A 27,346-nucleotide genomic window follows, 5' to 3' on the forward strand; every position below is an offset into this window, starting at 1 on the left:
CCAAATGACCTTTGACCTGGTGACAGGCTTCCTCACCCAGAGCTGTGGTTCAGAACAAGGTGGGGTGACCTCCCCACGCCGCCGCAGGAATCAAGCAGCACCCAGCATGTGAAGAGACCCTCCAAGGGGCGGGGGGGGACTCTTCCCCTAGGCCTGCTCTGGGGCCCCTGCCTACCCACCTGCAGCTTGGTGAGGGTTTCCAGTGGTCTCTTGATCCAACTAGACCCTGGGAGGGCCCATTCACTTTTTAAAAATGGCCAAAACCTCCATGCCGTGATGGCACACAACACAGCGTGTTAACAAGACAGGAAACACTTTTGGGCCCAACGTGCACTGAACTGGAAGCACCTCACGCAGCCTAAAGTCAGTTTGGAAGGTTCCAGAACATTTCCTAAACACCTTCATCTCCGAATACACTTTAACTCCTTGGGGCCCAGCAAGGTCTCTGCCTGGTGGTGAGGGGCGGCCAGGGGATTAAGGGCACGGCCCGACCTGACGCTCACTCATCCTTGGGCCACGGTCCCCGCAGAGCTGCAGTGAGGATCAGAGGTCAGTGAACGTGGAGAACCTTCTGCAAACACCCAATGTCAGTACTGCATAAATCTTTTTGTGTGAGTTTCATCTGCATTCACACAGCAAATAGTGGTTATTTTTCAGTGTGCTAAGAATGTATTATTCTCTTTAGCAAATAACAGCCATAAATTTTGTTTCCAAAAATCTTTATCTTACTTGACAAGTGGGCTGAGACTGCTGAGCGCAGGGACTCTGTTTATCAACACCATAACTTTCTCTGATATTTTCCATGGGAAATGGTCACAAGAATTCACTAACCCTTTGACCATAATGTTGTCTTCCAAGAACTTGACTTCTAAGAGAAAACTCAGAGTAACGCCCACAGGAACTGCCCTTGGGGAGCCTTCCTTTCTCAGCATTTGCAGAGCCTCTGAAGAGCTGCCGTCTTACAGACCCTTGGCCTGGCAGCCCGGCTCTATTCATGTTCTTCTAGCTTGGGAAGTGCAAAATCCTTTCCTTCCTTCCGAATTCGTTTCCTAAGTCTTCACACCCACAGCAGGCTGCTCTAGCCCTGAGCAAAGTGGAAGTCCTGATCCCACTGCCCACAGGAGGCCGTGCCCACGGCCCCCAGCCCAGAGGACCCCAGGCTGACCTGGAGGGAGACAGGCCCCAGGAAAGCACAGTCAGTACACCCGGCACGCCCACCCGCGCCCAGGGTCAGTGGTGACAGGTGCCTCTGCCCTCCTCCAAGCTCATGCCCAGGTGCGCCCTCCCTTGCTGGGAGCCCTCTGCCTGGGAGCTCATCCTGGGTGTGACTGCCAAGTCAGATGTGGATGATGTGAACGGCCTCTGTAGCTGACTGCACAGCTGTGAGCACCCCTCCATGCCCCACAGCACTGACGTGGTGCCTGAACTGGTGGGTAACCAAGCTCTTCTCACAGAAGCCCTGAGACACACATCAGTGTCTCTCATGGGCTTCTTGGCAAACGAGACAGAGGAGATCGAGTGGCTTCCAGCAGCTGCACAGCAGTAATGCTGAGACTCACCCTGCACAGCAGTAATGCTGAGACTCACTCTGCCCGTCTCTGCCCCAAACACAGAGCACGCTCCCGACAGCCCCCAGCAGGGTGTCCCATGGTGCACAACATTCAGCACGTGAGCGTGGACGCAGGGAAGGAACAGAGCTGCAGCCCCCACAGGCCCTGGGCCAGCACAGGCTCTCAGCAAGGAAGACCCGCTGTCTTTCAGGGCAAGCCCCGCCGAGGGCTGCCTGCTTTTAAGTGCAGAGCAGTGACTGTCTCTGGCCATTTGGCAGCATCCTTGCGGGCCCTGAGAGAAGCCAGTCAGGAAGCCACTCAGATGTTGGTTGGGAGGGATGTAGCCACAAGAAACACTACAAGGAGAGAGGCCCAGGACATGCGACTGTTTGCACGTGGTGGACAGAAGGGAGCCCGGGAAAGCGCTGACTAAAGAGAGGCCAGTCTGCGGGGGAGCAGAGGGTGGGGAGGAGGAAGGAAGGGGCTTCCTCCGTACCCACCCCGGCCCCGGTGGCATCGCTGTTCTGGGAGCAGCCTCGTGCCCGCAACAGCTGCCGTGGGGAGGAAGTGGGACGTCTCACTGCAAATGCTTTGGGAAAAACAAGAGTGTACTTTGTGATCACATAAAACAGCAAAATAAAATAGTCATGAGCACAGAGCCAGTGATTCTGCAGTTAGAACCATGTGGACTCGGTCCCCACCTCCAGCGAGGGCGTCTCCTGCACATGGCGCCCACGCTTCAGGTCGCACACACATGCCTTGGACCCAAGTTCACCTTAGGAGGTGTCCATCGCTCCAAGAAAATGTGCTAACCTTGGAGTTTGGGGCCTGAGCTTCCATCGGAGTCTTCCCCACAAAAAGCGAACTGGGACCAGCCCCTCAATAACAGAGGGCTACTGGCCTCTGTTCACAGAAGCACAGGATGAGAGGACGCCTGGGTCTTGCCAGCCACCACGTTCTATGATCCCAGGGCAAATACGATTGCAAAGTTCGTGTTTGTTCCCAGCTTACAAATGGGGAGGTTTATTTACGGCCTCTCCGGATCCAAGGGGAGCTGCTCCATGGGACACTGGACAGCTCAGTTCCCTTGAAAGGATGGCTGCACCATCGAGCATGACTCAACCCAAAGATCCAACCTGCAGGGGCCTGGCAGGGACAGCTGTGCTGGGGACGTCAGTGTGCCACTGCCGCTTCTGCGCCAGGAGTCACGCCCCAGCCTCTCCCACTGGGCTCCTGGCCTGAGCTCTGCCCAGCTGGTGTAAGGACAGTAAAGGCAACCAGATGCCCTGACTGCGACCATCACCAACAGTCGCCAAGTGTGCACACAAGCAGAAATCACAGACGCCCCGGCAGCTGCCTGAGGGACAGGCTTCTCCTCCGGCATTATCCAAGTTGAGCTGGTCTTCGGCCAGACGACCAGGCCCAGGCCCCAAATTCACCTGGGTTGCTCTGAGGACTGGTGAGACTTAAAGGTCGCTTGGACTCCTCCAGTGGCCAGGACACATGTCTCTCTAGTGGAGTGGTTGCCTTCCGTGTTGTGAGGATGGGCCAGGCCTGCAGGTTGGTGCCTTCCTCTGGCCTCATTGAGCAGCAGCGCTCAAGTTCAAACACAAAACCACCATTTATGGTGGAGCCATGGGCTCTGTAGCCCAGCATGACGCACCTGGCAGGCCATGTTCATGAGACTCATGCTCCGAGCCACTGACACACACCCAGCTCCTCGCAGCCGCCCTGTGCTTTATGCGCCCACACCAGCACCACTCAGCCCTCACGTGGGTGCCAGTACGCTCATAGTCGCCCGCACACAGAGGAGCACACAGCGGGGCCGGGGGTGCTGCCGCGTCCTGCTCTCCCCCAGTCCCAGCGAGCACAGGAGTTAATGACAGAGTGTGGGGCTCAAATGCCCAGAACACACTGTAACCCTCCACAGCCTCTCAGGGCCTCAGTTTCCACATCTGTAAAGTGGCTCAGTGACAGCTGTTACACAGTTGTCGTGAGGATGTAACAACTTCACACATGGAGACCCCGAGAACAGCACTCTCAGGAGGACCCGTGCATGATTCATCTTTCAGACTAACAGACCAGCTGAGCGACGGACGAGCTGAGCGATGGATCTGAGAACGGGAGTGACCGGGAAGTGAACAGTTTCATCATCTGCTGCTACTATTCAATTGTCAGGGTTGAAATAAACGGAAAGCCGGCCTGCCTGTAAACACTGTCATGTATTTCCCACAAGTGTAAAAAGGAAGTGAACAGTATCTTCCAGGTGTGGTGGACACGGTCCAGACACACCCAAAGCCCACTGCGCCTCCCTGAGAGCTCCTGTGTCTGGGCTGCCCTAATTTGGAGTGGGCAGGAGTGCCACACTGCAGCCCTCTCTGCTTCTGCAGGGATGGTCAACTTAGCAATTCTGAAAAGAAACAGTGTTGACTCAGACAGTGGCCTTACTGTACTGTGGACAGTTGGTCCTGGATGGGAGCCAGTCCCAGCCTGGCCGAATGTTTGGCCTTTGTATGCTGAGAATCCGGCCACTGCAGTGACCGGCCCAGGCTCTCTGGGGGCTGGCTGGGTCAAGCTGTGTGTTTTCCATGGAGCCCCAAGTTCCAAGGGGAGGTCGTCACAAAACTGGGTCTAGCAGGTTTGTGGACAGATGTGGAGAAAATTTATTTTCTTATCATAGGCACTAACACTGGAAGGAAAAAAATTTCACCTACAATTTGAAAACGGAGCCCAAGAAAATCAGTAGAACATTAACAAGGCCCAACGCACTTTACTATTTCTTTTGAATATTATACTTTTAATCAACACCAGTCAGTCAGAGCAGACAGTGCCTCTGTCAGAGTGAAATGCAAAACTGATACTGTTCTTAATTTATTCCACTTCCAGCTCCCCTTTAAAATTTATTTTAAAACTTTTAAAATGAACCTTTCACTTGGTCAAGGTCAAAATTTACAAGGCATACACACCAGGTTTGCAAGGAAATCACTGGAATATAAAAACCACGGAAGAGCCCAGAGCATTTCCAACATCAAATAAGAAACCCTTAAACAATCAGCTTTGCATTGGAGAAACAGCTCTCAATTTTAACCTTAGAAAACAGGGGAAAATGAAGCATGAGGAAACCTGGATGCCTGTCAATCGCTCTGGGGTAAAACCATAACCTGGGAAGTTCTCAGCATGCCCCAGCTAGCACGCTTAATGCCCCTTTACTCAGAATCTCAAGAAAGAAGCCATAAGCACTTGCTTCCTAAAAGGGTGTTTTGTTCCTAAATAACAAAGGGAGATGTTCAGCGTTTCTCAAAACGTCTTTAATTAGAGTTTTCCACAGATGTGAAGCTCTCCGGCTCGGGTGAGGGTGTCGTGTGTAGGGCCTGGCACTCGGCTGCCTCTGAGAAAGCCCTGGAGGAGCCTGGCACCAAGTGCCTGCAGACGCCTGGGTGAAAACAAGCATCTGCACAGGTGCAGGCACAGGAGAGGGCTGCAGAGCCAGCACGGAAGACGGCCCTCAGAGGAGGCCAGGCTGTCCTCCTGGACGGGCCCAGGAGGAAAGGCCTTGGCCAAACGGCTCCGGCCCCTCAGGCAGGGGGCTCTGGGAGTGGAGAGACCTTGGGGGTCCGAGGAAGCTGGGGCCACAGAGCCCCGGGACCCTGTCTCACTTTTTAGTGATCTTGATGCAGCTGTCAGTGGTGTTCTGACCCCAAAGTTGTGGAAAGAGAAAAGTGTGTGAGAGGGTGCACATGTGTCTGTGTGTGTCTGCATGCACGTGGCTGGGCATCCATGTGTGCCTGTGTGTGTATATGTGTCTATGTGACTGTGTGTACATGTGTGTATGTCATTATGCATGTGTGTACATGTCTGTCAGTATGACTGTGTGTCCGTACGTCTATGTGAATGTGTGCATGTATGTGTACATGTCTGTTAGTATGTGTGTGCCTGTGTATGTGTATGCATGTCTGTCAGTGTGTGACTGTGTACGTATGTCTATGTGAATGTGTGCATGTATGTGTACATGTCTGCTAGTATATGTGTGCCTGTGTATGTGTGTGCATGTCTGTCAGTGTGTGACTGTGTACATATGTCTATGTGAATGTGTGCATGTATGTGTATGTCTGTTAGTATGTGTGTGCCTGTGTATGTGTGTGCATGTCTGTGTGTGTGACTGTATGTACATCTATGTGAATGTGTGCGTGTATGTGTACATGTCTGTTAGTGTGTGCCTGTGTATGTGCATGTCTGTCAGTGTATGTGACTGTGTGTACATGTCTATGTGAATGTGTGCGTGTATGTGTACATGTCTGTTAGTATGTGTGTGCCTGCGTATGTGCGTATCTGTCAATGTATGTGACTGTGTGTACATGTCTATGTGAATGTGTGCGTGTATGTGTACATGTCTGTTAGTATGTGTGTGCCTGTGTATGTGTATCTGTCAGTGTATGTTACTGTGTGTACATGTCTATGTGAATGTGTGCGTGTATGTGTACATGTCTGTTAGTATGTGTGTGCCTGTGTATGTGCGTATCTGTCAGTGTGTGTGACTGTGTGTACATGTCTATGTGAGTGTGTGCATGTATGTGTACATCTGTCAGTATGTGTGTGCCTGTGTATGTGTGTGCATGTCTGTCAGTGTGTGTGACTGTGTGTACATGTCTATGTGAATGTGTGCATGTATGTGTACATGTCTGTTAGTATGTGTGTGCCTGTGTATGTGTGTGCATGTCTGTCAGTGTGTGTACGTATGTCTATGTGTATGTGTGCATATGTATGTACATGTCTGTTAGTATGTGTGTGCCTGTGTGTGTGCATGTATATCTGTGTCTATGGGAACATACATGCATGTGTGCATGTGTCTGGGTAGGGGTGTGTCTGTGCACACCTGTATCCATGAGTTAGCACCTATCTGTGCGAGTGTGTGTGTGTGAATGTGTGTGCATGTGCACATGTATCTGTGTGCATGTGTCTGTGTGTGGGAGTGTGCTGCAGCCTCTGTCAAGGCAGGGCAGGGGAGGTCTTAGCCTGGCCATCACCTTCCCCACCAGGCGCCCCCACATTGTACAGCCCTCCCCTCCAACGGGGACCTCCCTTTAGGCCATCCCAACATCTGGGCCTGTGTCCCAGCCAAGTGGCTGTCCCCAAGTGGGGACTCAGAGGGGTTTTCATTTCCATAAAGGGTACCCCTTCCCCAGCTGTTCCCAAAGAATCCACAAGGTCAGGGAAAAGGTGCTTGGAGGGCACATGCAGTTCAGGACGAGCCAGCAAGTTTGAAAACGGATGCACCAACATCCCATGCGGAGAATTCCTCACCACCAGCAGTGGGGAGAAGAGAGAGACTGGGACAGAGAGAGAAACACAGAGGGAGACAAAGAAAGAGATGGGGGAAGGGAAACCCGGCCTCGGAGCACAGGCCTGGCCACATGTCGTGCAGGTGCGGGTGCAGGTACAGGTTGGCTAATCCAGGCCAACCCTCAGGGAAGGCCACCAGCCCTCGGTGAATATCGTGCTTCCTATCTCAGATAAAGCCAAGTGATGGGATCAGGAACCACAACCTGGATGATTTTCCGGCACACAGGCTGGGGATCAAAGTGCACAAACAGGCTCCCAGGCAGGCACCGGAGGACCTGGGCGGTACTGCTGGGCTGGGATAAGTCTCTAGTCTCAGATCCTTTCTGGGATCAAGGGGTGATTACGGAGACCTTAGCAGGCCCTGGAACCGGACGGCCTTCAAGGATTTAGTCAAAAGGCCTGGAAAGCTTTAGCAGAGACACGGTGGGGAGTTACCCAGTCGTCTCTGAATTAGAAACTCCGGCAAGGAACCCAGCAGGGAGAGGCAAGGCCAGGGAGCGAGAATAACAATATAAAAAGGAAAACAAGATAAGGAGAAGGTCTGGGCGGTGGAGAGCAGGAAGGCATGTGGGGGCGGCCCAGCCTGGAGGAATGTCTGGGGAGGGGCACGGCTCCAGCAGAGAAGGCTGGGGAGGTGGGAGGAGTGTCCCTTCCAGCAGAACAGGGCTTTAAATCACAGGTGTATGGTGAGGGCCAGAGCCTGGGAGGGGTGCTGGGCTTAGTATCCGCCTGCTGGAAGGTGGGGGTCTGCAGAGCAGGTGCTTCCCTCACAACCAGGAAGCAGCCCCAGCTTGGGGCAGTGGGACACACTTCAGGCAGGTTAGCAGGTGGGCACAGAGGTTAGCACACAAGTGAGCTTGGAGCCTGGGAGGGGTGCTGGGCTTAGTATCTGCCTGCTGGAAGGGCTGCAGAGCGGGTGCTTCCGGGAAGAAGGCACAACCAGGAAGAAGCCTCAGCGAGGGGCAGTGGGACACGCTTCGGGCAGGTTAGCAGCTTAGCAGGTGGACGTGAAGGTGAGCACACTGGAGAGCTGGCTCCAGCTGTCCCTTCCCTCCGTCGTAGGAGCCTGCCCAGGGGAAACAGCCAGGGCTGGGTAGGTGCGTGTTAACTAACGGCAGCCAGGCATTTCCCACATCCTAAAATGGCAGGGGGCTGGGACCATCTTCCTGCAACCACCCGTGGAGGACCACACATCAGGACCCTGGGCCTGGGGAGGCCAGGGACCCAAGGATGCTCTGACAGTCACCATGGCCAGGTCCTGGTCACCTCTTGAGCTCAGGCCACAGCCCTTTTCCTCAATCAGCCTCACTGCACAAAATGCAAAGTGTGCAACATTTCAAAGACAAGGAGCCCCTGGCCTCTGATAGGGAGAAGTTCGTGGATGATTTTCATGCATTAGCAGGAAGTTGTGCTTGGACAGTCCCCTCGGGCCTGGGGTCTCCCAAGAGTGTGGCAGAGGATGCAGTGGAGACTAGGATCCCAGGAGGGGTGGGCCTGGTGTGCTGGAGCCGGCTGGGACTCGAGGCAGCCTCTGGGCCCTGCCCCTGCCCCTGCCCCTGCCCCTGCCCCTGCCCCAACCAGGCTCTCCCCAGCATCCACCTGCCTGGAGGAACTGGAAACAAACAGAAACAGACAGCAAGCTAATGGCCAGATCCAAAAACCAGAGGGAAAGCGGGTTGTTATCATTTGGCGTGGGGGCTGGGAAGGAAGGCAGAACTCTGGGAACTGAGATGATGCTGAAAAGAAGCCGACAGAGGCTGCTAGGGCCAGGCTGTGCGAGGACGGGAGGGATGCCTCCACGACACCAAAGCCACTCAGCCACATGCAGGAGGGTGAGGGGATGAACATGCCAGCACAGAAACCATGTGACGCAACCGCAGTTGTATTAAAGTGATGGGGTCCTGAGTGCTGTTTTCATTTTCTTATCTTCATTTCACACCTTTGTAAATAAAGTTATTAAATTAAAATTGGAAAACCAGGTAGGGGACTGACTTGGGAAGAACAGCACAGTACGTCCAGGCAGCGTCCAGTCTGATTGACATGGGCCCTGCGGGTCCTGGAGGACAGCGAGGAGGGACTGCGGCCGGGCCTTGCAGGGCTGCGCGGAGCGGGTACTGTGGGATGGGGGTGACCCTGCTGCCTTCAACTCCCATCACTAGCACGCCCCATGCCACAGTCCCTGTGCACGCAGAATGTTCTGGACGAGGATGCTGTTGGAGGACACTGCACCAGCCACACGACCAACCCCCACAGCTTGGCGGCGACTCCGAGCGACCAGGGCACACAGGCCCACCTGCCTCAGCCAGCAGCACAGGCCAGGATTCATCATTAAAGAAACGGGAAAACAGAGAGGCCGGGGAGAGCGACCAAGCTAGGCTGCGCTGAAGGAGGGCAGGGGCCTGTGGGGCTGTGGGCAGCCCCCGGGGAATAGCCCCAGGTGCGTCATCTCTGCAGGGATGAGCTATGTCCACAAGTGCACAGTGGCCATCTGACGGCCTCAGAGCTTTCAGAAAGGCAGATCTAAGAGGGATCAAGTCAACCACTAGAAATGTAAGCGGAAACAGGCCTCCATGGTTCATCCAGAACCACTCTTTCATCTCAGGTGACATTTATTCCACCCCAGGAGAATTCTTTAAAAGGAACATTCCAGCAGAACGGAAAACTTCGCTGTGAAATCACCCTGACTTCAGGGAGGGAGGGACGTCAATGGGAATCCACACCTTCTCGGACTTTCCAAAGTCACCCGCTCCCGAGCCCGCAGGATAGAGTGGCCAGGCCGTGCTCACACGGCGGCTCCTGCGGGAGGCTGCCCCCGGGCGCCCCGCCTTCTCCAAGGACATTCCTAACTGAGGTGCCAGGGCCAGCACCGCCGGGCTCCTGAACGCACCCGCTGCCTCTAGGAGAGCACCTGGCAGAAAGGGGCCGCGGAGCCGCCCTCCCCTCCCGCATGCGGCCCCGCTCGATTCCTGGAATCATATTTTTGGACCTGCTGCCGCAAGCAGTTCCCGCCCTCGGCCCTTTCAATTCCTCTTTCGGGAGGGGACTGCTCTCCACCCCTCTCAGGAGGACGAGGCGCGGCCCGGGGGTCCCTCACCTCCAGCCCAGCAGAGGGAGGGCCGCGGGGAAGCGGTTTGGGTTTTAACCATTGTGTTTCTTTCGCACTTTGGAAACCGACTCCCGGCTTCCCCGCGGGGAGGCGTCTGACAGCGAGTGTTTCCCGGACAGCCCCGCAGCGTCTCACCGGCCTGCGCGGGGATCCTGGGGTCGCTGGGGGATGGGCGTGGGGGACGCGGGGCGGGCTGGGGCTCCTGGGACCCTGAGGCCAGGCCTCGCCGGGCGGAGCTGGGGGGCGGCAGCAGCGCTGCCTCTCGGGAGGGGTTGGAGGCGCGCGGGCGCCAAGGGTTCCCCCGCATCCCGCCCGCCGGCTGCTCACCGTCTCGGGGTCGTTCTCGAACACCTCCCGCGCCTCCTCGCGGCTGCACAGCTCCTCCACGCACTCCCTCTCCAGGTGGCCCTGCTTGGCCTCCTCGAAGACCTGGAAGGCGCGGCGCTGCCTGGGCCGCAGGAACTGCGTGGCCTCGCGCGCCGGCAACAGCGCGGCTGCCCGGAGGGAGAGAGGGGGACGCGTCAAGCCGCGCCCGGAGCCTCCTCCCGCCGCCCGGGGACGGGGTCTCGGGCCCGCGGGACTCACCAAGCGCGCACTCCGCGGCCAGCAGCAGCAGCAGCTGCAGCGCGCGGCGCAGGGCGGCGGGCCCGGGCGAGAGCGAAGGGGCCATGGCGGGCCGGGGACGCGCGGTCAGAGCGCCCGGGAGGCCGAGGCGAGCCGCGGGCGCCGCGGGGCGGAGGCTCCGGTCATCCCGTCCTGGCGGCCCTGAAGGTCACATCGCGGCGGCGGCGGCGGCGGCGGCGGCGGCGGCGGTGGCTGAGGCGGCGGCACCTCGAGCGCTCGGTCTGGGCGTGTTCGGGCGGCTGCGCGCGGGGAGGCGGCGGGGGCGGGACCAGCGCGCGGGCGGGGCGCGGGTTCCCGGGAGGATCCGGGCGCGGGGAAAGCGGAGCGTCCGGGACGCGGCGGGACTCGAGTGTTTCGGAAAAGGAGCGTCTCCCCAGGCGGTGGTTGTCTTCACTAGCGATGGGGTAAAAGGAGGACGCAATACCTGGTTCAACTTGAGCAGGTACATTTTGACCATATTCCAGGTATCATGTGAAGATTTAAGCCTCTTTCCAACCCGCACTCCCCCCGAATCTACTGCATCCTTTTTGGAGTCTTCATTCTTAGGCACATTTTGTCAAGACTTAAAACCTACCAAAGAAAAAGATACACTGAGGTCAGATCCAATCCCACTGGGGGCCAGCGAGTGAAATGCGACGGTTTCCTTTTGTAATCTCTGTTTTTCATAATGATGACATTCAAAATCTTGAGGTTTCCCAGTAGATATTTAAGCTGAAAGCAACATTGTGCTTGTCTTCAGAGACCAAGACTTTCTGGCTCTTGTCTTGGAATATTTCGCAAAGTCGTAGGCAAAACACACACAAACAAACAGAACCAAAACACAGCAGACCACTCACGGGGAACCGAACCAGGCAGTTAGCCCAGCATCCCCCTGCTGCGGGGAGGAGGTAGCTTGGATACTCCTCTCTGGAGAATCCTGCTCTGGAAATCCCCACACCCCAAAATGCAATGTAGAGGGGCAGTGAGTCAGCACCCAACCCCAAAATGGATGGCCGTTCTGCTCAGCAGGCTCAACGCTGAGATCCCCAGATCCAGTTTCTCTTTGCTTTCTGTAATTGGAAGAATGGAATAGGATTGCTGCTAGAAATCTTTGAGGTCACTGGTTTGAAAGTGGGATTATGAGCATGAATTTTTGTTTGTTTGTTTGTTTGTTTGTTTTCAGACGGAGTCTCGCTCTGTCGCCCAGGCTGGAGTGCAATGGCGCGATCTCTGCTCACTGCAAGCTCCGCCTCCTGGGTTCACGCCATTCTCCTGCCTCAGCCTCCCGAGTAGCTGGGACCACAGGCGCCCGCCACCACGCCCGGCGAATTTTTTTTATTTTTAGTAGAGAAGGGGTTTCGCCGTGTTAGCCAGGATGGTCTCGATCTCCTGACCTCGTGATCCGCCCGCCTAGGCCTCCCAAAGTGCTGGGATTACAGGCGTGAGCCACCGCGCCCGGCCGAGCATGAATATGTTAATTTAGGCAAATGAATGTCCGTGGGAATGATCTTCAAAGAGAATTAAAGTGGGATAGAGAGGTCATCTATCTGCACCTGTGTCTGAACCAGAATGACGAGGCACTTCCATGTCAGCTAGTTACTGGAGCAGGCGGAGTAAGGAGTACCCCTGGGCTTCTGCCCTGAAACCACCACGGCTACTTCAAAACAATATTACGTCAATTTTCCTGCTTGTTCTTGAGAAGCACTGGTTTCCAAAATTGGATGGGGTGATACATGTTTTAATCAGTATTTACAAGGCTCCTTGATCACTTCATCAGACAAATAATTCGTTGAGCACCTACTATGTGCCAGGCAGTGTAATTCATTGAGCACCTACTGTGTGCCAGGCAGTGTCTGAGGCACTTCTAGCCATTATTTCCTAAGGGTTCCAGCAGCCCATGGATAAACTTCAAAGAGTGTAAGCTCCTACAAATTGTTCGTAATTATTTTCTGCACATTTTTGTAGTTTTGGAGAAGAGAGTTTATGGAGTTCTTGCAATTCTCAGAATTATTTGATCCCTTTAGGAATGAGCATCTCTAGCGTCTGCCTGTTCATCTGGGACAATCTGCACCTGGCCGTGGGCCTGCTGCTTCAGGTCAGTAGGTATCAGAATGACCTCAGTTGGATGAGGCAGTTCAGGACCCCTGGCCTCCTTTTAGTCTGGACCCCACTCTCATTCCTCATATTCTCTATTCACTCGTTCTACTGAGTTACTATCCTAGTAATGACAATGCCACCTATCATGTAGAGACTTGGTTTGATAAAATGCATTCACATTCAACTGCTCGTTTTGATTTCTATAACTGGGGAATACAGAAAGCAAATATGGGGTGCAATGGGAGGATGTCTCCATTACCCCAGATAACTCCAAAATCCTTCACCTAGTTACCAGTGCAGGAAATTCGTTCGAAGGCAGAAATGCAAAATGAATAAAAAACAATTTGGATGTTTTCCAAAAATGGAGAGTTGACAGGCACTATATTGTACAACCTGAAATATCAATGGTGAAGTAGACAGTTCATCTCCACAGAGGGCAGGAGGTTGGACCCAGGGCAATGGATGTTTTATATGGATGGTTAACCGGTCTGTGGCCATGAGGTGGAAAGCTGTGTACACCTGTGAAGCCATCATCACAATCAAGTTAGGGAACATATCCATCACCCAAAAAAGTGTTCTCATGCCCTTTGGTAATTCCTCCCTCCTAAATGTCCCTACCCTACCCCATATCCCAGTTCCTATGCAAAAACCGCTGACCAGCTTTCTATCACTATAGATTTGTTTGCATTTTCTAGACTTTTATATAAAAAGAATTATACTGTATGTACACTTTTTTGTCTGTTTTTTCACTTAACATATTTATTTTCAGAATCATCTATCTTGTTGCAGGTGTATTCCTTTTTATTGCTCAGTAGTATTCCACTGTGTGGATATAACACAATTTGTTTATCATTTACCTGTTGAGGGACATTATACTTGCTTCTAAATTTTTACTATCACAAATAAAGCTGCTGTAGGCATTCATGTGTGTGTCCATTGTGTGCACATGTGCTTCCATTTCTCTTGGGGAAATATCTAGGAGCAGAGTGTCTGGATCCCATGGTAGGTATTTGTTTAACTTTTTAAACTTTTTCAAAGTGGTTATACCGTTTTTCATTTTCACCTTCGATGCATGAGGGTCCCAGTTGCTCCACATCCCCACCCATACTTTCTGTGGTCACTTTAAAAATTTTTACTCACTCTAATATGTATATAATGGTATTTCATTGTAGTTTAAATTTGCATTTTTCAAATAACTAGTGATGTTGAACAAATTTTGTTGTACTTATTGCCATCCAGATATCTTCTTTGGTGAAATATCTGTTTCAGTTTTTCTTTCTTTTCCTTTACTTGGTGATATGGTTTGGCTGTGTCCCCACCCAAATCTCATCTTGACTTCCCACGTGTTATGGGAAGGACCTGGTGGGAGGTAATTGAATCATGGGGGCAAATCTTTCCCATGCTGTTGTCATCATAGTGAATAAGTCTTACAAGATCTGATGGTTTTAAAAAGAGGAATTCCCCTGCACAAGCTCTCTGTCTTTGCTTTCTGCCATCTATGTAAGACGTGACTTGCTCCTCCTTACCTTCTGCCATGATTGTGAGGCTTCCCCAGCCACGTGGAACTGTAAGTCCAATTAAACCTCTTTCCTTTGTAAACTGCCCAGTCTCAGGTGTGTCTTTATTGGCAGCGTGAAAATGGACTAATACACTTGGGATGTTTGGTTTTCCAATTGTCGAGCTGTTTGTTGAGTTTTAAGAGTTCTATAACTATTCTAGAAGGAAGTCCATTATCAGATGTGTGGTTTGCAAATATTTATTTCCAGTCTGTGGCTTGTCTTTTCACTCTATTAAATGTGTCTTTAGCCAGGCATGGTAGTGGGTGCCTGTAGCTTCGGCTACTTCAGAAGCTGAGGCAGGAGGATTTCTTGAGCCCAGGAGTTTAAGGCTGGCCTGTGCAATAGAGTAAGACTCTGTCTCCAAGATAAAAAGAAATTAAAGTGTCTTTCAAAGATCAGAATTCTTAATTTTGAAGTGCAGCTTATTTTCTTTAATGGATTCTGCTTTTGGTGTCACATTTGCCTAACTCAAGGTCACAAAGATTTTATTACAGAAGTTCTGTAGATTTCAGTTTTACATTTAGGATGGTGATCCATTTTGAATGAGTTTTTATAAATGCTGAGGTATGAATCAAAGTGTGTATCTGTACATATGTGCCTAGGGAAATGCAATCATCCCAGCACTATTTATTAAAAAGACTATTCTTTCTCCACTGACTTGCCTTTGCACATTTGTCAATAACCAATTGATAATATATGTGCAAATCTATTTGTAGATTTGTCCCATTTATTTGTTTGTCTTTTTTTAAAGTTAATACCACACTGACTTGACTATAGTAGATTCATAACAAGAATTGAAGTCAGGTAATGTAAATACTCAGGCAGTGTAAATACTCAAACGTTCTTCTTTCTCAAAGTGTGCAGTTGTTTGGTTATTCTGTTTTCTTTGCATCTACATATGAATATTAGAATCAGCTGGTCATTCTCTACAAAAAGCCTGCCAAGATTTTAATTGAGATTGCATTAAATCTATAGGTCAATTTTTAGAGAATGAACAGTTTGACAATATTGAGGCTTCTGATCTGTGAACACGGTATATCTTTCATTTATTTAAGTCTTCTTAAATTATCTCTGCAGTATTTCATAGTATTCAATGTACAGGCCTGATATATATGTTATTAGATTTGTTTCTAAATATTTCACTTTCTTTGTCCTATTGTAAATGGCATTATTTATTTATTTATTTATTTTTTGAGACAAGATGAAATCCCACTCTGTCACTGAGGCTGCAGTGCAGTGACACAATCTCAGCCCACTGCAACCTCTGCCACCCAGACTCAAGTGATCCTGCCACGTAGCTGGGACTACAGGCATGTGCCACCATGCCTGGCTAATTTTTTGTATTTTTTGTAGAGATGGGCTTTCACCATGTTGTTCAGGCTGGTCTTGAATTTCTGGCCTCAAGCAATCCACCCCCCTCAGCTTCCAAAACTGCTGGGATTACAAACTGCTTGTAATTTTTGTGTATTTATCTTGTATTATGCAACTTTGCTTAATTCAGTGATTAGTTCTGATTTTTTTGTAGCTTCAATAGAATTTTTCTTACATAGATAATCATGCTGTCTGTAAATATAGACACTTTTACTTCCTCCTTTCAAATCTGGGTGCTAATTAATTCTTTTCTGTCTGGTTGCACTGCCTAATAACCTCCCATGCAATGTTGACTGGAAATGGAGACAGTGTGTACTCTTGTGTTGTTCCTGATCCTATGTGAAAATAACCCAGTCTTTCACCATTAAATATAATGTTAGCTGTAGGCTTTTCATAGATTATCTTTATCAGGTTGAGGAAGTTCTCTTCTATTTCTAGCTTCCTGCAAATTATGTTTTAAAAATTAGGAATGTGTATTAAATATTATCAAAGTTTTCTTCTGCATCTATTCTATTGAGATGATCATATGGGTTTTTTTTTCATTCATTAATGTGTGAATTATCTTGATTGATTTTTGAATGTTAAATCAATTTTGTGTCCCTGAAATAACCCTAACCCCACTTGTTCATGATATATCATACTTTTAAATTATTGATGAATTCAATTTGCAAAAACATGTTAAGAATATTTGCATCAATGTTTATGAGGGTACTGATCTGTTGTTTTCTTTCTTTGTTTGGTTTGATATCTAAGAAATGTTGGCCTCATAGAATTGTTAAGTATTTCTTCCTCTTTAATTTTATGGAAGTGTTTGTGTAGAATTGGTCGTATTTCTTCCTTAGATGATTGGCAAAAATCACAATGATGCCATCGGGACCTATAGTTTTCTTTGTGGGGAGGTTTTTACCTATAAATTTAATTTCTTTAATATATATTCTTTAAGGCTGGGTACGGTGGCTCACGCCTGTAATCCTAGCACTTTGGGAGGCCGAGGTGGGTGGATCACTTGAGGTCAGGAGTTTGAAACCAGCCTGGCCAACATGGTGAAACCCCGTCTCTACTAAAAATACAAAAAAATTAGCCAGGCGTGGTGGCGGGCACCTGTAATCCCAGCTACTTGGGAGGCTGAGGCAGGAGAATTGCTTGAATCCCGGAGGTGGAGGTTGCAGTGAGCTGAGATTGTGCCACTGCACTCCAGCCTGGGCAACATAGTAAGACTCTGTTTCTATGTATACTTTCATAGATAGTCTATTTCTTTTTATTGGCTTTGGTAATTTGTTTTTTGGGGGAAGTTTTCCCATTGTATCTAAGTTGTTTACTGTGCTAACATAAAGCTGCTCATAATAGTTTCTCAACACTCTTTGTTGTTGTTGTTGTTGTTTGAGACAGAGTCTCACTCTGTCACCCAGGCTGGAGTGCAGTGGAGTGATCTTGGTTCACTGCAATCTCTGCCTCCTGGCTTCAAGCAATTCTCCCGCCTCAGCCTCCCGAGTAGCTGGGACTACAGGCATGTGCCACTACAGCTGGCTAATTTTTGTATTTTTAGTAGAGACGAGGTTTCACCATGTTAGCCAGGCTGGTCTCGAACTCCTGACCTCAAGTGATTCACCCGTCTTGGCCTCCCAAAGTGTTGGAATTACAGGCGTGAGCCAACATGGCTGGCCCTTCAATACTCTTTGAATCTCTGTAGATATGTATTAATGACACCTCTCTTGATAGTGACAATTTGTCTTTTTTTTTTTTTGTCATGTCATTCTGGCTGGAGATTCAACAAGTTTATTGATCTCAAATAACTAGCTTTTGGGTTTATTGATATTTCTCTATTATTTGTCATTTTCTATTTTCTCATTATACAATCAATTTTTATAATGTTCTTTCTTCTGCCCACAGAAGAAAAATGAAATAAAGTGTGTTTCATTTGCTCTTCTTTATTCAGTTTCTTAAGTGGAAAGCTGAGGTCATTTATTCGAGATCTTACTTCTTTTCTAATATAGATGTTTATGCTAGAAATTTTCCTTAAAGCCATGCTTTAGCTGTATCCTACATGTTTTAAATCCCACACTTAAGTGAGTCATTTCCATTTAGTTCAGAATACTTCATAATTTTCCTTTTAATATCTTCATTGACCCATGGGTTATTTAGAACTGTGTTATTTAGTTTCCAACAATTTGGGAAGTTTCTAGATATCTTTGTGGTTATCAATGTATAATTTGGCTTTATTGTGGAAAGAGAACATACTGTATATGACTTGAATTCTTTTTAATTTATTGAAACTTGTTTTGTGGCCAGAAGATGGTACATCTTGGTAAACGTTCTGTGTGTTCTAAAAAAGAATGTTTATTCAGCTCCTATTGGATGGAATGCTCTATAAATGTCAACCAGGTCAAGTTAGATGATAGTCTTGTTTAAGTCTACCATATCCTTGCTCATTTTCTGCCTTCTTATTCTATCAGTTATTAAGAATAGAGTGCTGAAATCTCCAACTAGAATTTGGATTTGTCTATTTCTCCTTACAATTCAAGTTTTGCTTCATGTATTTTGAAACTTTTTTATTTGGTGCATAAATATTTAAAATTATGTACTCCTGAGTAATTGATCCCTTTATCATAATGAGATATAATATTCTTTTCTCTAAAATCTATTTGTCTGATTGTTAAAATAACCATGCCAGCTTTCTTTTGATTAGTGTTTGCGTTTTATATATATATATATATATATATATATATATAATTTTTAAAATTCTTTTTCCTTTATCCTATTTTTGTCTTCATGTTTAAGGTAGGTTTCTTGTAGGTAGCATGTAACTGAGTCTTCCTTTTTTTAATCCAATCTGATATTTGCCTTTTAATTGGGATATTAGATCATTTTCATTCACTATAATTTTTAAAATGATTTGGTCTAAACCTACTACCTTGTCGTTTGTTTTCCATTATTCCCATTTCTTGTTTCCTTTCCTTTATTTTATTTTTTGCCTTCTTTTGGATTAACCAAATTTTTTATGATAGAATTTTCTCCCTTGTTGGCTTATTAACTGTAACTCTTTGTTGTGTTATTTTGGTGTTGCTTTGTGATTTTTATTATACAGCTTTAACTTATTAGAGTCACCTGTTCACTTCCAGCAGTCTGCTTCTATTTCTCTCCTCTCTTTATGTTGTTGTTTTCTTGCATTTTACTTCTATATATGTCATAAACCTTACAATACAGAGTACTATTTTTTGCTTTAAACAATGCTTTTAAAAATATTTAAATAATAAGAAAAAAATATTTACTCATATCTTTATCATTTCCAGCACTGCTATTTCTTTGAGTAGATGCAGACTCAATCTGGTATCATTTTTTTTGTCTGCCTCAATAAAAACCTTTAAAATGTTCTTGAGTGTATGTGTGTTGGTGACACATTCTTTCAGTTTTTGTATGTCTTTAAAAGTCATTTTTTTAAGGATCTTTTTTACTGGAAATAGAATTCTAGATGGACAGTTTCCCCTGTGCCTTTTAATTTCAAAGACATTGCCCTCCCATATTTTAGCATATATTGTCTCCAACAGGAAATCTGCAATCATTCTTTTCTTTGTTCATCTGTACATCATGTCTTTTTCCTCTGGCTGCTTTTAAGATTTTCTCTTTATCGCTAATTTCAAGAAACTTTATCACATTGTGCCCTGTAGTTTCTCTCAAGTTTCTTGTGCTTGGGGTTCATTGAGATTCTTGGATTTGTGGGTTTCTAATTTTTATATTTGGAAAATTTTGAGGTATTATTTCCTCAAATATTGTTTTCTGTCCCCAGGATGCTCTCCTTATTTAGAGAACTCCAGGTACACATACAGATGGCTGCTTGGAGTTTTCCCAGAGCTCACTAAGGCTATTCTGTTTTCATTGTTTAGTCTTTTCCCCCTCTGCGTGGGTTTGATTTTAGTTAGCTTCTGTTACTATGCCTTCAAGTTCCCTATTCTTTTGCAATGTCATATCTGCTGTTAATTATATCCAGTATATCCTTCATCTCAGACAATTTATTTTTTATCTCTAAAGTCTTGCTTTTAGGCATTGTTAGGGCAAAACCAGAGCCACAGGGAGTCAGGGCAAAAGCTGCCACTCCAGGCAAAGCCTTTGTGAGCACTCACCCTAATGTCCTGTGGATAATGAGATTTTCCACGCTGAGGGATGGAAACGGGAACTATTCGGGACCTGTGAGAGCTACGGGATTGGTCCCTCTACTCCTTTCAGGTGGTTCTTTTTTTGTTTTAGAGACAGAGTCTTGCTCTGTCACCCAGGCTGGAGTGCAGTGGCCCGATCTCGACTCACTGCAACCTCCGCCTCCCGGAGGCGGAATAGCAGTTCTTCTGCCTCAGCCTCCTGAATAGCTGGGATTACAGGCATATGCCGCTATGCCCGGCTAACTTTTTGTATTTTAGCAGAGATGGGGTTTCACTGTGTTGCCAGGCTGGTCTTGAACTCCTGAGCTCAGGCAATCCACCCACATCGGCCTCCCAAAGTGCTAGGATTACAGGCATGAGCCACCGTGCCCGGCCCAGGTAGTTCTTTCTCTGGCCTTGGGTCATTTCTTCTCAAGGGTGTGGTGATTTAGCTGGAAACCGGAGAAGATCTTCTGCAAATCTCCAAAGTCCTTTTTCCATGAGGCTCATTCTTCTCTCGTGCTCCTCCCCATGCCCTGCTGCTTCAGCCTCCTGGTCACCTGGCTCTGCCCCCACTCGAGGGGTCATCGGGCTCTGCCTGGCTTCTCCTCTGAGTGATGTCAGAGCTCTCCCCAGGCCATGAGCAGGCAGTCATTGGCTCACCTCCAGGCATCTGACGGGTCCTCCAGGTGTGTGACTGGCCTTGCAGGTGTGTGACGGGCCCTCCAGTTGTGTGATGGATGCTCCAGGTGTGACGGGCTCTCCAGTTGTGTGACGGGCCCTGCAGGTATGAGGGGCCTTGCAGGTGTGTGATGGGCCCTCCAGGTATATGACGGGCCCTCCAGGTGTGTGAGGGGCTCTCCAAGTGTGTGACGGGCTCTCCAGGTGTATGACGGGCCCTCCAGGTGTGTGACGGGCCCTCCAGGTGTGTGAGGGGCCCTCCAGGTGTGTGACGTGCCCTGCAGGTGTGAGGGGGTGTGACGTGCCCTGCAGGTGTGTGACGTGCCCTGCAGGTGTGATGTGCCCTCCAGGTGTGTAAGGGGCCCTCCAGGTGTATGGTGGGCCCTCCAGATGTGTGACGGGCCCTCCAGGTATGTGACAGGCCTTGCAGGTGTGTGATGAGCCCTCCAGGTGGACGGAGTGCATTGGCCTGGAGGTTCCCCCTTTCCCATCACACAGCTCCTCACCGCTCACAGCCTTGCCTGTCGAGAGCAAGGAGGTCGAGAGTGTATGTGTGTTGATGGTGATGGGCGGGAGGGGGTCGGGGTGAGGGTCTGTCTGGTAGTTTTTGGTAAAGGAGTTCTTTCCTGGGGCAGCACCCGCACCAAGCCGTGTTGGAACCTGAGGCACCGCTTTACCCAGGAAGCCTGGCAGAGAGAGTTTTCTGGGAGGGGGAGGTGAGTGGGGCATTTATCTTACTCCCCATTTTAGATGAGAATGGAGCAGCCCAGGCCACGGAGATGAGGCGTGGGCTCTGGACTGTGGCGTCAGCTGCCTGGGTGGGAATTCCAGCTCCACTTGTCACCCTCACAGCGGGGCTGGGCCCAACCAGGTGTCGTCTGAGACCAACAGCTGCCTGATCCCCAAGGGAGACATAGCTCCAGCCCCATCCCAGGAGGCAGCCCGGGGTTGCCAGGCTCAGGGGAAGGTGAAGGCCACACTGGGCCCAGCCAGCATCACCTGTGGGTGGCTGAGCGAGGGTAACAGAGCCGCCTGCCCCGAGGGGCACCACGATGTGGGATTTCCACGTCTATTTGAGCAACATAATTAGCCGTTTCATCACATTTTCTACTTCTCTGTGTCTGTAACATGGTCTGAGCTCACTCTCCAGAGAAGCATGGCCCCTCGTGTCTGACCCGGTCATGGGATTGGGGGTTGTCACCCAGAACAGCAAATGTGCATCATGCTGCAGGACCTGCCGGTTGGTCAGAAACAGCTGGAAGGTCTGACAAAATTCTGGTCCAGTGAGGCCTCCCTTTCACAGAGATGGGAGGTAGCCATGTGGCTGGCGCTGCTGCCGCTGCTGGGGCTGCATCAGGGGAAACCAAGCAAAGCTCCTCCAGCAGGACACCGGGAGCCGGGGCCACAGCAACACCCAAGCAACCTTGTGCCCTCTTCTTGGGGTGGGAAACCAGCCAGCTCCACCTGAAATCCAGAGTGCCCAGATCCTTGAGGCGCTGGGTTCCTGACACCTAGATGTTCAGCTCTTGGGATGTCAGGAAGTGAGGTGTTGCTTTCAAGGATAGGAAACCCGTACACTGGCCAGGAGCAGGAAGATGCAGCAAAGCTCAGCCTCAGATGGCTTGGCTGGATCTTTCCATGAAGCTGCTGAGGAAACAGCACTGTCCTGCCTCTGCAGTTTCTGATGATGCCCTGAGGCCAGTCCTCAGCCTGGGGCCTGGGAGTGACTTCAGGGCTGCAGAAGAAAAGAGGTGTGTGTGTCACTGTGGTGTGGGTGTCACTGTAGTGTGGGCGTCACTGAAGTGTGGGTATTACTGAGGTGTGGGTGTTGCTGAGGTGTGGGTGTTGCTGCAGCATGGATGTCCCTGTGGTGTGGGTGTCCCTGTGGTGTGGGTGTCACTGAGGTGTGGGTGTCGCTGTGGTGCAAGTGTCACTGTGGTGCGGGTGTCACTGAGGTAGGGGTGTCACTGTGGAGTGGGTGTCGCTGAGGTGTGGGTGTCGCTGTGGTGTGGGTGTCACTGCAGCGTGGGTGTTGCTGAGGTGTGGGTGTCGCTGTGGTGTGGGTGTCACTGCAGCGTGGGTGTTGCTGAGGTGTGGGTGTCACTGCTGCATGGGTGTCACTACCATGTGGGTGTCGCTGCAGTGTGGGTATCACTGAGGTGTGGGTGTCATTGCCACATCGATGTCGCTGCAGTGTCAGTGTCACTGCCATGTGGGTGTCACTAGGTGTCATGTAGGTGCCACTGTGGTGTGGGCAGGACGTTCCCCTTCACTCTCAGAGGGACGGACCTGTACCCTGAAGTCCAGATTCACATCCTGTCATGGGGACAGTCTTAATTGTCACATTCATGCCTCATGACCTTAACTTTGTGACTCCAAGCCTTCCAGACTGGGCAAAACCAGAAAAACAAACGGATACCATGACATGTGTGGCATTCGACACAAAAGCATTGGGCTGATCTGAGGTGGGTGTTTTGCTGGACCAGGGACTCATCAAGAATGTGCCTCCTTCAGTCTGGACATGGCCTCTCCCCTGCTTTGAAACCCTTCAGGGTTTCATTTAATTTTTAGTTTTTATTTTTTAATGCTCAGGGAAGTCAGTGAAGTCAGATGGAGACAGAGGAGGTGTTCTGTGTTTCACACTCAGGCATCGGCCTTGTGTGGGTAGCGTGTGGGTGGGGACTCTGAGGGTTTCGAGCCCTGAGGTGTCCTGTTTTGGGCTGGATGGGGGACTGCTCAGCTCCTCCCGCTGCATCAGGCCCAGGAAAGTGCTCTGCAAGGAGGAAGGGGCTCAGGAGGGCTGCCCGCCTCACCGTCCTCCTCCCAGAAGCATGTGGTGAACGGGCATGAGCTCATCAGACAAGACTGAGAGCGGAGGACAGAGGGGCTGTACCAGGACCACCTCGTGGAGGGATGCCCAGCCTCGAGGAGCACCTGAGTCTGGAGTCTGTGTGGGGATCAAGATGGCCCACATGAGGGAGGCACAGAATCTCCTGGGAGTCCTGGTTTCCAGGATAATGGCTGCTTTCCCAGAGCCTGAGGGATACTGTGTCCTTCTATTCTCTAGGGAAGGGCCCTTCCTGGAGGTGAGCTATAAGCAAAGTCATTTCAAGGGGAGTGCTTGGGGAGCTTTGATGTGGGGCCCCAAATGCACGTGGGTCCTAGCGATACCATTGTAAGGTAGACGGGCCACTGCGCCTTTCCGGTGCCTGGCTCTGGCCTTAGTCGATGCCCCCGCTCTCGTGTGGAGGGGTGGCCGTGTCATGACCACCGTACATAAGGAAAGACACAGGCTCCTCAAGCAGTGAGCAGCAGTATTGGGGTTGATCTGCTGACATCATTGCCTCTGGCTGAGAAGGGGAATCCCACTTCGTACTTTATGCTTTTGTTTCTGTACCCATTGATTTTTAAGCGAAAGCGTATGTTACTATCCTAACCAACATAATTTAAAATTTCCAGAGAGCCCCTTCTGAGGGGGAGACTTTTATGGAAACTCAGAGAGGCTTCAATTAGTGATGGGAGAAACAGGCCTGGCCCTCCACACGGACGCGCATCCGTCACAGCCAAGGATGAAGGCCTGTGTGCCGTGTGGTTGTTTGTCTTGGGCTGTTTTTATGAGACGGAGTCTTGCTCCGTCACCCAGGCTGGAGTGCAGTGGCATGATCTCAGCTCACTGCAAGCTCCGCCTCCCAGGTTTCACGCCATTCTCCTGCCTCAGCCTCCCGAGAAGCTGGGACTACAGGCGCCCACCACCACGCCCGGCTAATTTTTTGTATTTTTTTAGTAGAGACGGGGTTTCACTGTGTTAGCCAGGATGGTCTCGATCTCCTGACCTCGTGATCCGCCTGCCTCGTCCTCTCAATACTGGGTGAATTTTCACACTTCTTTCTGACCATTCACTTTTCTGTCTTTGTAACAGCCATCAGGGTCTTTGAGAAAGTTTTATAACTTAGTTGATTGATTTGGAAAATTATGCCAATAACCAACCTTCCTAGCAAACTGTCCCTGAAGAAGACCATGACAATTCATTTAGTTTTCACAAACAGTATTAGGAGATGACTTGGAATTTTCTGGGGAAATCATTGAATATACTTCTGAGCGCAAACCCAGTGGCACAGGGAGTCCTTGGTCGCCAGGGCTGTCATCATTTCTGGAGGAGCTGTGTTGCACCTGGGGCCACTGAGACCCATAAGGTGAGGCCGTCTGATGGGGCTATGGGGAGAATCCCACAAAACCACCATCACACACCCATGTTGGCCCCAGAGGTCCACTTTGTCATTTAAAGCTTACATAATAGAAATAGGGGACCCCTTGAAAACCTTTTCCTCTCTGATTTGAGAAGCTGAACTCTTTTTCATGACACCAAAGCAAACGGCTTAGCAGTCAGGGTGGGGCTCCACTTTCCTCCCTCCTAGCCTGGTAGGAAAATGCGTCCACGCGATTGGTGAATCAGAATGGGCCTTCTTCCTGCATATCATTTCTCTACTCTTTTCTTCTAACGGTGGGTGCCTCAGATCTGTCCTGTGGGGGAAAGGACTTCACGGAGCTTTGTGGGGGCTGCAGCTGAGGAGAGTGCTGGAGTCTTCAGTCGGATCTGCCTTTCTTGCTGACTCAAGAAACAGTAAAAGGTGACAGGAAGGTGGCCCTGGAACAAACGGAGTCCCGCAGTGGCCCAAGCCATGTGGAATAAACCAAATCAGTGCTGGCAGAAACTGAACCTGGATTATGAGTGCTGGCAAAAATGTAAACAAAATTATTAAAAGGAAATTGAACAAACTGCAGTTTTCATCTCCTGTTAAGTGCTAAAAAGTGTGCCAAGTCCAACTTGTAAACAAACAAATGAGCTTGGCTTTAATTAATGTTAAAAAAGCTGGTTCGACAGAGCCTGAAGAGGCCTATAAATATTATTTTGAAGAGCATCCAAGACATTTAGAGCAGCTGTGTGAGCCTTTAGAATTGACATAGCTATTTTAATATATGCAGAGCTATTTTTAACCTTTCAGCACAGGCCAGTCAGAGCGGGAGCCCAAGGGCAGTGAAGCCGGGGTGCCCGTCAGCTCCATCAGCCAGAATGCGACCTTGAAGGTCAAGGGCATTGGTGCAGCAGTGTCCTGGGGCATTTGGAAAAGTACCACAAACCGGGGAGCTCAAAACCACAGAAATGTATCTTCTCTCAGCTCTGGAGGCCTGAAGTCCAAAATCAAGGTGCCAGCAGGGCTGTGCTCCCCCAACAGCTGGGAGGGTCCTTCCTGCCTCCCCAGCCTCTGAAGCTCCAGATACTCCCGGGTTTGTGGATTCACAGCTTCCATCTCTGCCTCCACCACCACATGGGCTCCTGTGTCACCCTTCTTCTTATAAGGACACAGTCACAACTTCATCCTAACTACAGTGGTCCTCGTTGTCTTCCATCTCACTTTTCTGGGTTTTAGTCACTCACGGTCAACCACGCTCCACAAATATTACATGGCTACGCTTGTGCTTTGGGGTCATTATTAAGTAAAAGAAGGGTGACTTGAACACAAGCACTGTGACACCACAGCCCATCTAGTCACTGGGATGGCTGCCAAGTGGCCAATGACAACTCAGGCTTGGATGGGATGGCTCGGAACAGCATATAACTGAACACCGAGGAATTGTCTATTTCTGGAATTTTCCATGTACATGACAATGCCTGCATCTCTCACCTCCCTTCATCTCACCACGTGGCATTTTACAGCAATTTACATCATCACAAGAAGAAGGGAAAATACACTATAGTAAGATATGTTGAGAATGAGAGACCACATTCATATAACTTTTATTACAGTATATTGTTATAATTGTTCTATTTTATCATTGTTATTAATCTCTTATTATGCCTCATTTATAAATTAAACTTTATCATGGGTCTGTACACATGGGAAAAAACACAGTGTATGTAGGGTTAGGTACTATCTGAGGTTTCAGACATCCACCAGGGTCTTGGAACATTTTCCCCGGGATAAGTGGGCACTATGGTAATTAGATCTGCAATGACGTTATTTCCAAATGATGTCATATTCTGAGGTGCTGGAAACTCAGATTTTAACATGTATTTTTGGGGAACACAACCAACCCATACCTTGAGTGACAGGGCAGCAGGGCTGGGAGGGACCTCAGGGGGAAGCATCTCTGCCCTGCTTGCTCCGAAGCTGCCACCTCAGCTGTACATCTCCCCAGGGTGGCGGGGCTGGAAGTGCATTCATCTCCTGGATGCTCTGTGGTCCAGGGGCAGCTCCAGGCAGGAGCATCCAGCTGCCTTTGCAGGAAGTGTCCTCACCAGAGTAGAGGTGATGGGGCGGGAGCCAAGCCTCAACACGGGGGCCCTGGTGTGCATCCCTCTACCTCCTCAGAGGAGCCCACAGCCCAGCCTCCATCACACAGCCCAGAATGTGCCCTGGAAGAGCAACAAAACCTGGGGGCTCTGGCTGGAATGACCAGGGCTACAGTGTGCATGAAAAACAGATGACCATGTTCTGTGGCAGCCGCTGCATGTGGGGGCCTCTTTGTCACAGCAGCTTAGACTTGGCTCTGAGCAGCACAGGGCAGGGTTGAGATGTGAGTCCGGTGTCTTGGACCTCAGACTCCTACGATGCTGTGAGGCCGCTGGTGGCTGGACTGTGGGGACCCGCAGCCTCTCACACATTCACTCAACAGCCCCATGTTGTGCCTCCCTTGCTGGCCGCTTCTGAGGCAAGCAACCAGGGTCCCCATGGCCCTGGTGCCCTCACCCTACGGTGCCAGCTCAGCTATGTGGGTGTCTCCAGGATGCCACCGCCAGGGAGTTCAAATGAGGTCAGCCTGCCAGTTGGGGCTGCGAAAGTCAGGCTCACATCCTGGCCGAAGCCTCTGAGTTGATGCTTCCTGTGTCTGTGTCTGAGAGATGAAAAA

The 27,346-nt window shown here is 49.8% G+C and overlaps 1 protein-coding gene and 1 long non-coding RNA gene across 3 annotated transcripts in view; one reads left to right on the forward strand and one right to left on the reverse strand.

The window, feature by feature from the left end:
* GAS6 (growth arrest specific 6) overlaps positions 1-10,886 on the reverse strand; it is a 48,462-nt gene extending 37,576 nt beyond the window's left edge. The window contains exons 1-2 of one of the 2 annotated variants that reach the window (XM_054447099.2): positions 10,582-10,886; positions 10,324-10,490 (exon numbers count right to left, since the gene is read on the reverse strand). In XM_054447099.2, coding sequence (XP_054303074.1) covers positions 10,324-10,490; positions 10,582-10,666 — 252 coding nt within the window. In that variant the 5' untranslated portion in view covers positions 10,667-10,886. The remainder of the gene's footprint in view (positions 1-10,323; positions 10,491-10,581) is intronic. The other variant, XM_063650675.1, reaches the window with a different exon arrangement.
* Positions 10,885-13,620, forward strand: LOC134738023 (uncharacterized). Its single transcript, XR_010123500.1, has 2 exons — positions 10,885-11,062; positions 11,783-13,620. It is a non-coding gene; the product is annotated as an uncharacterized LOC134738023 (long non-coding RNA).
* The last annotated feature ends 13,726 nt before the right edge of the window (positions 13,621-27,346 follow it).

This window comes from Pongo pygmaeus, chromosome 14 (genome assembly GCF_028885625.2).
Source record: "Pongo pygmaeus isolate AG05252 chromosome 14, NHGRI_mPonPyg2-v2.0_pri, whole genome shotgun sequence".
In the NCBI taxonomy this organism is placed as follows: domain Eukaryota; kingdom Metazoa; phylum Chordata; class Mammalia; order Primates; family Hominidae; genus Pongo; species Pongo pygmaeus.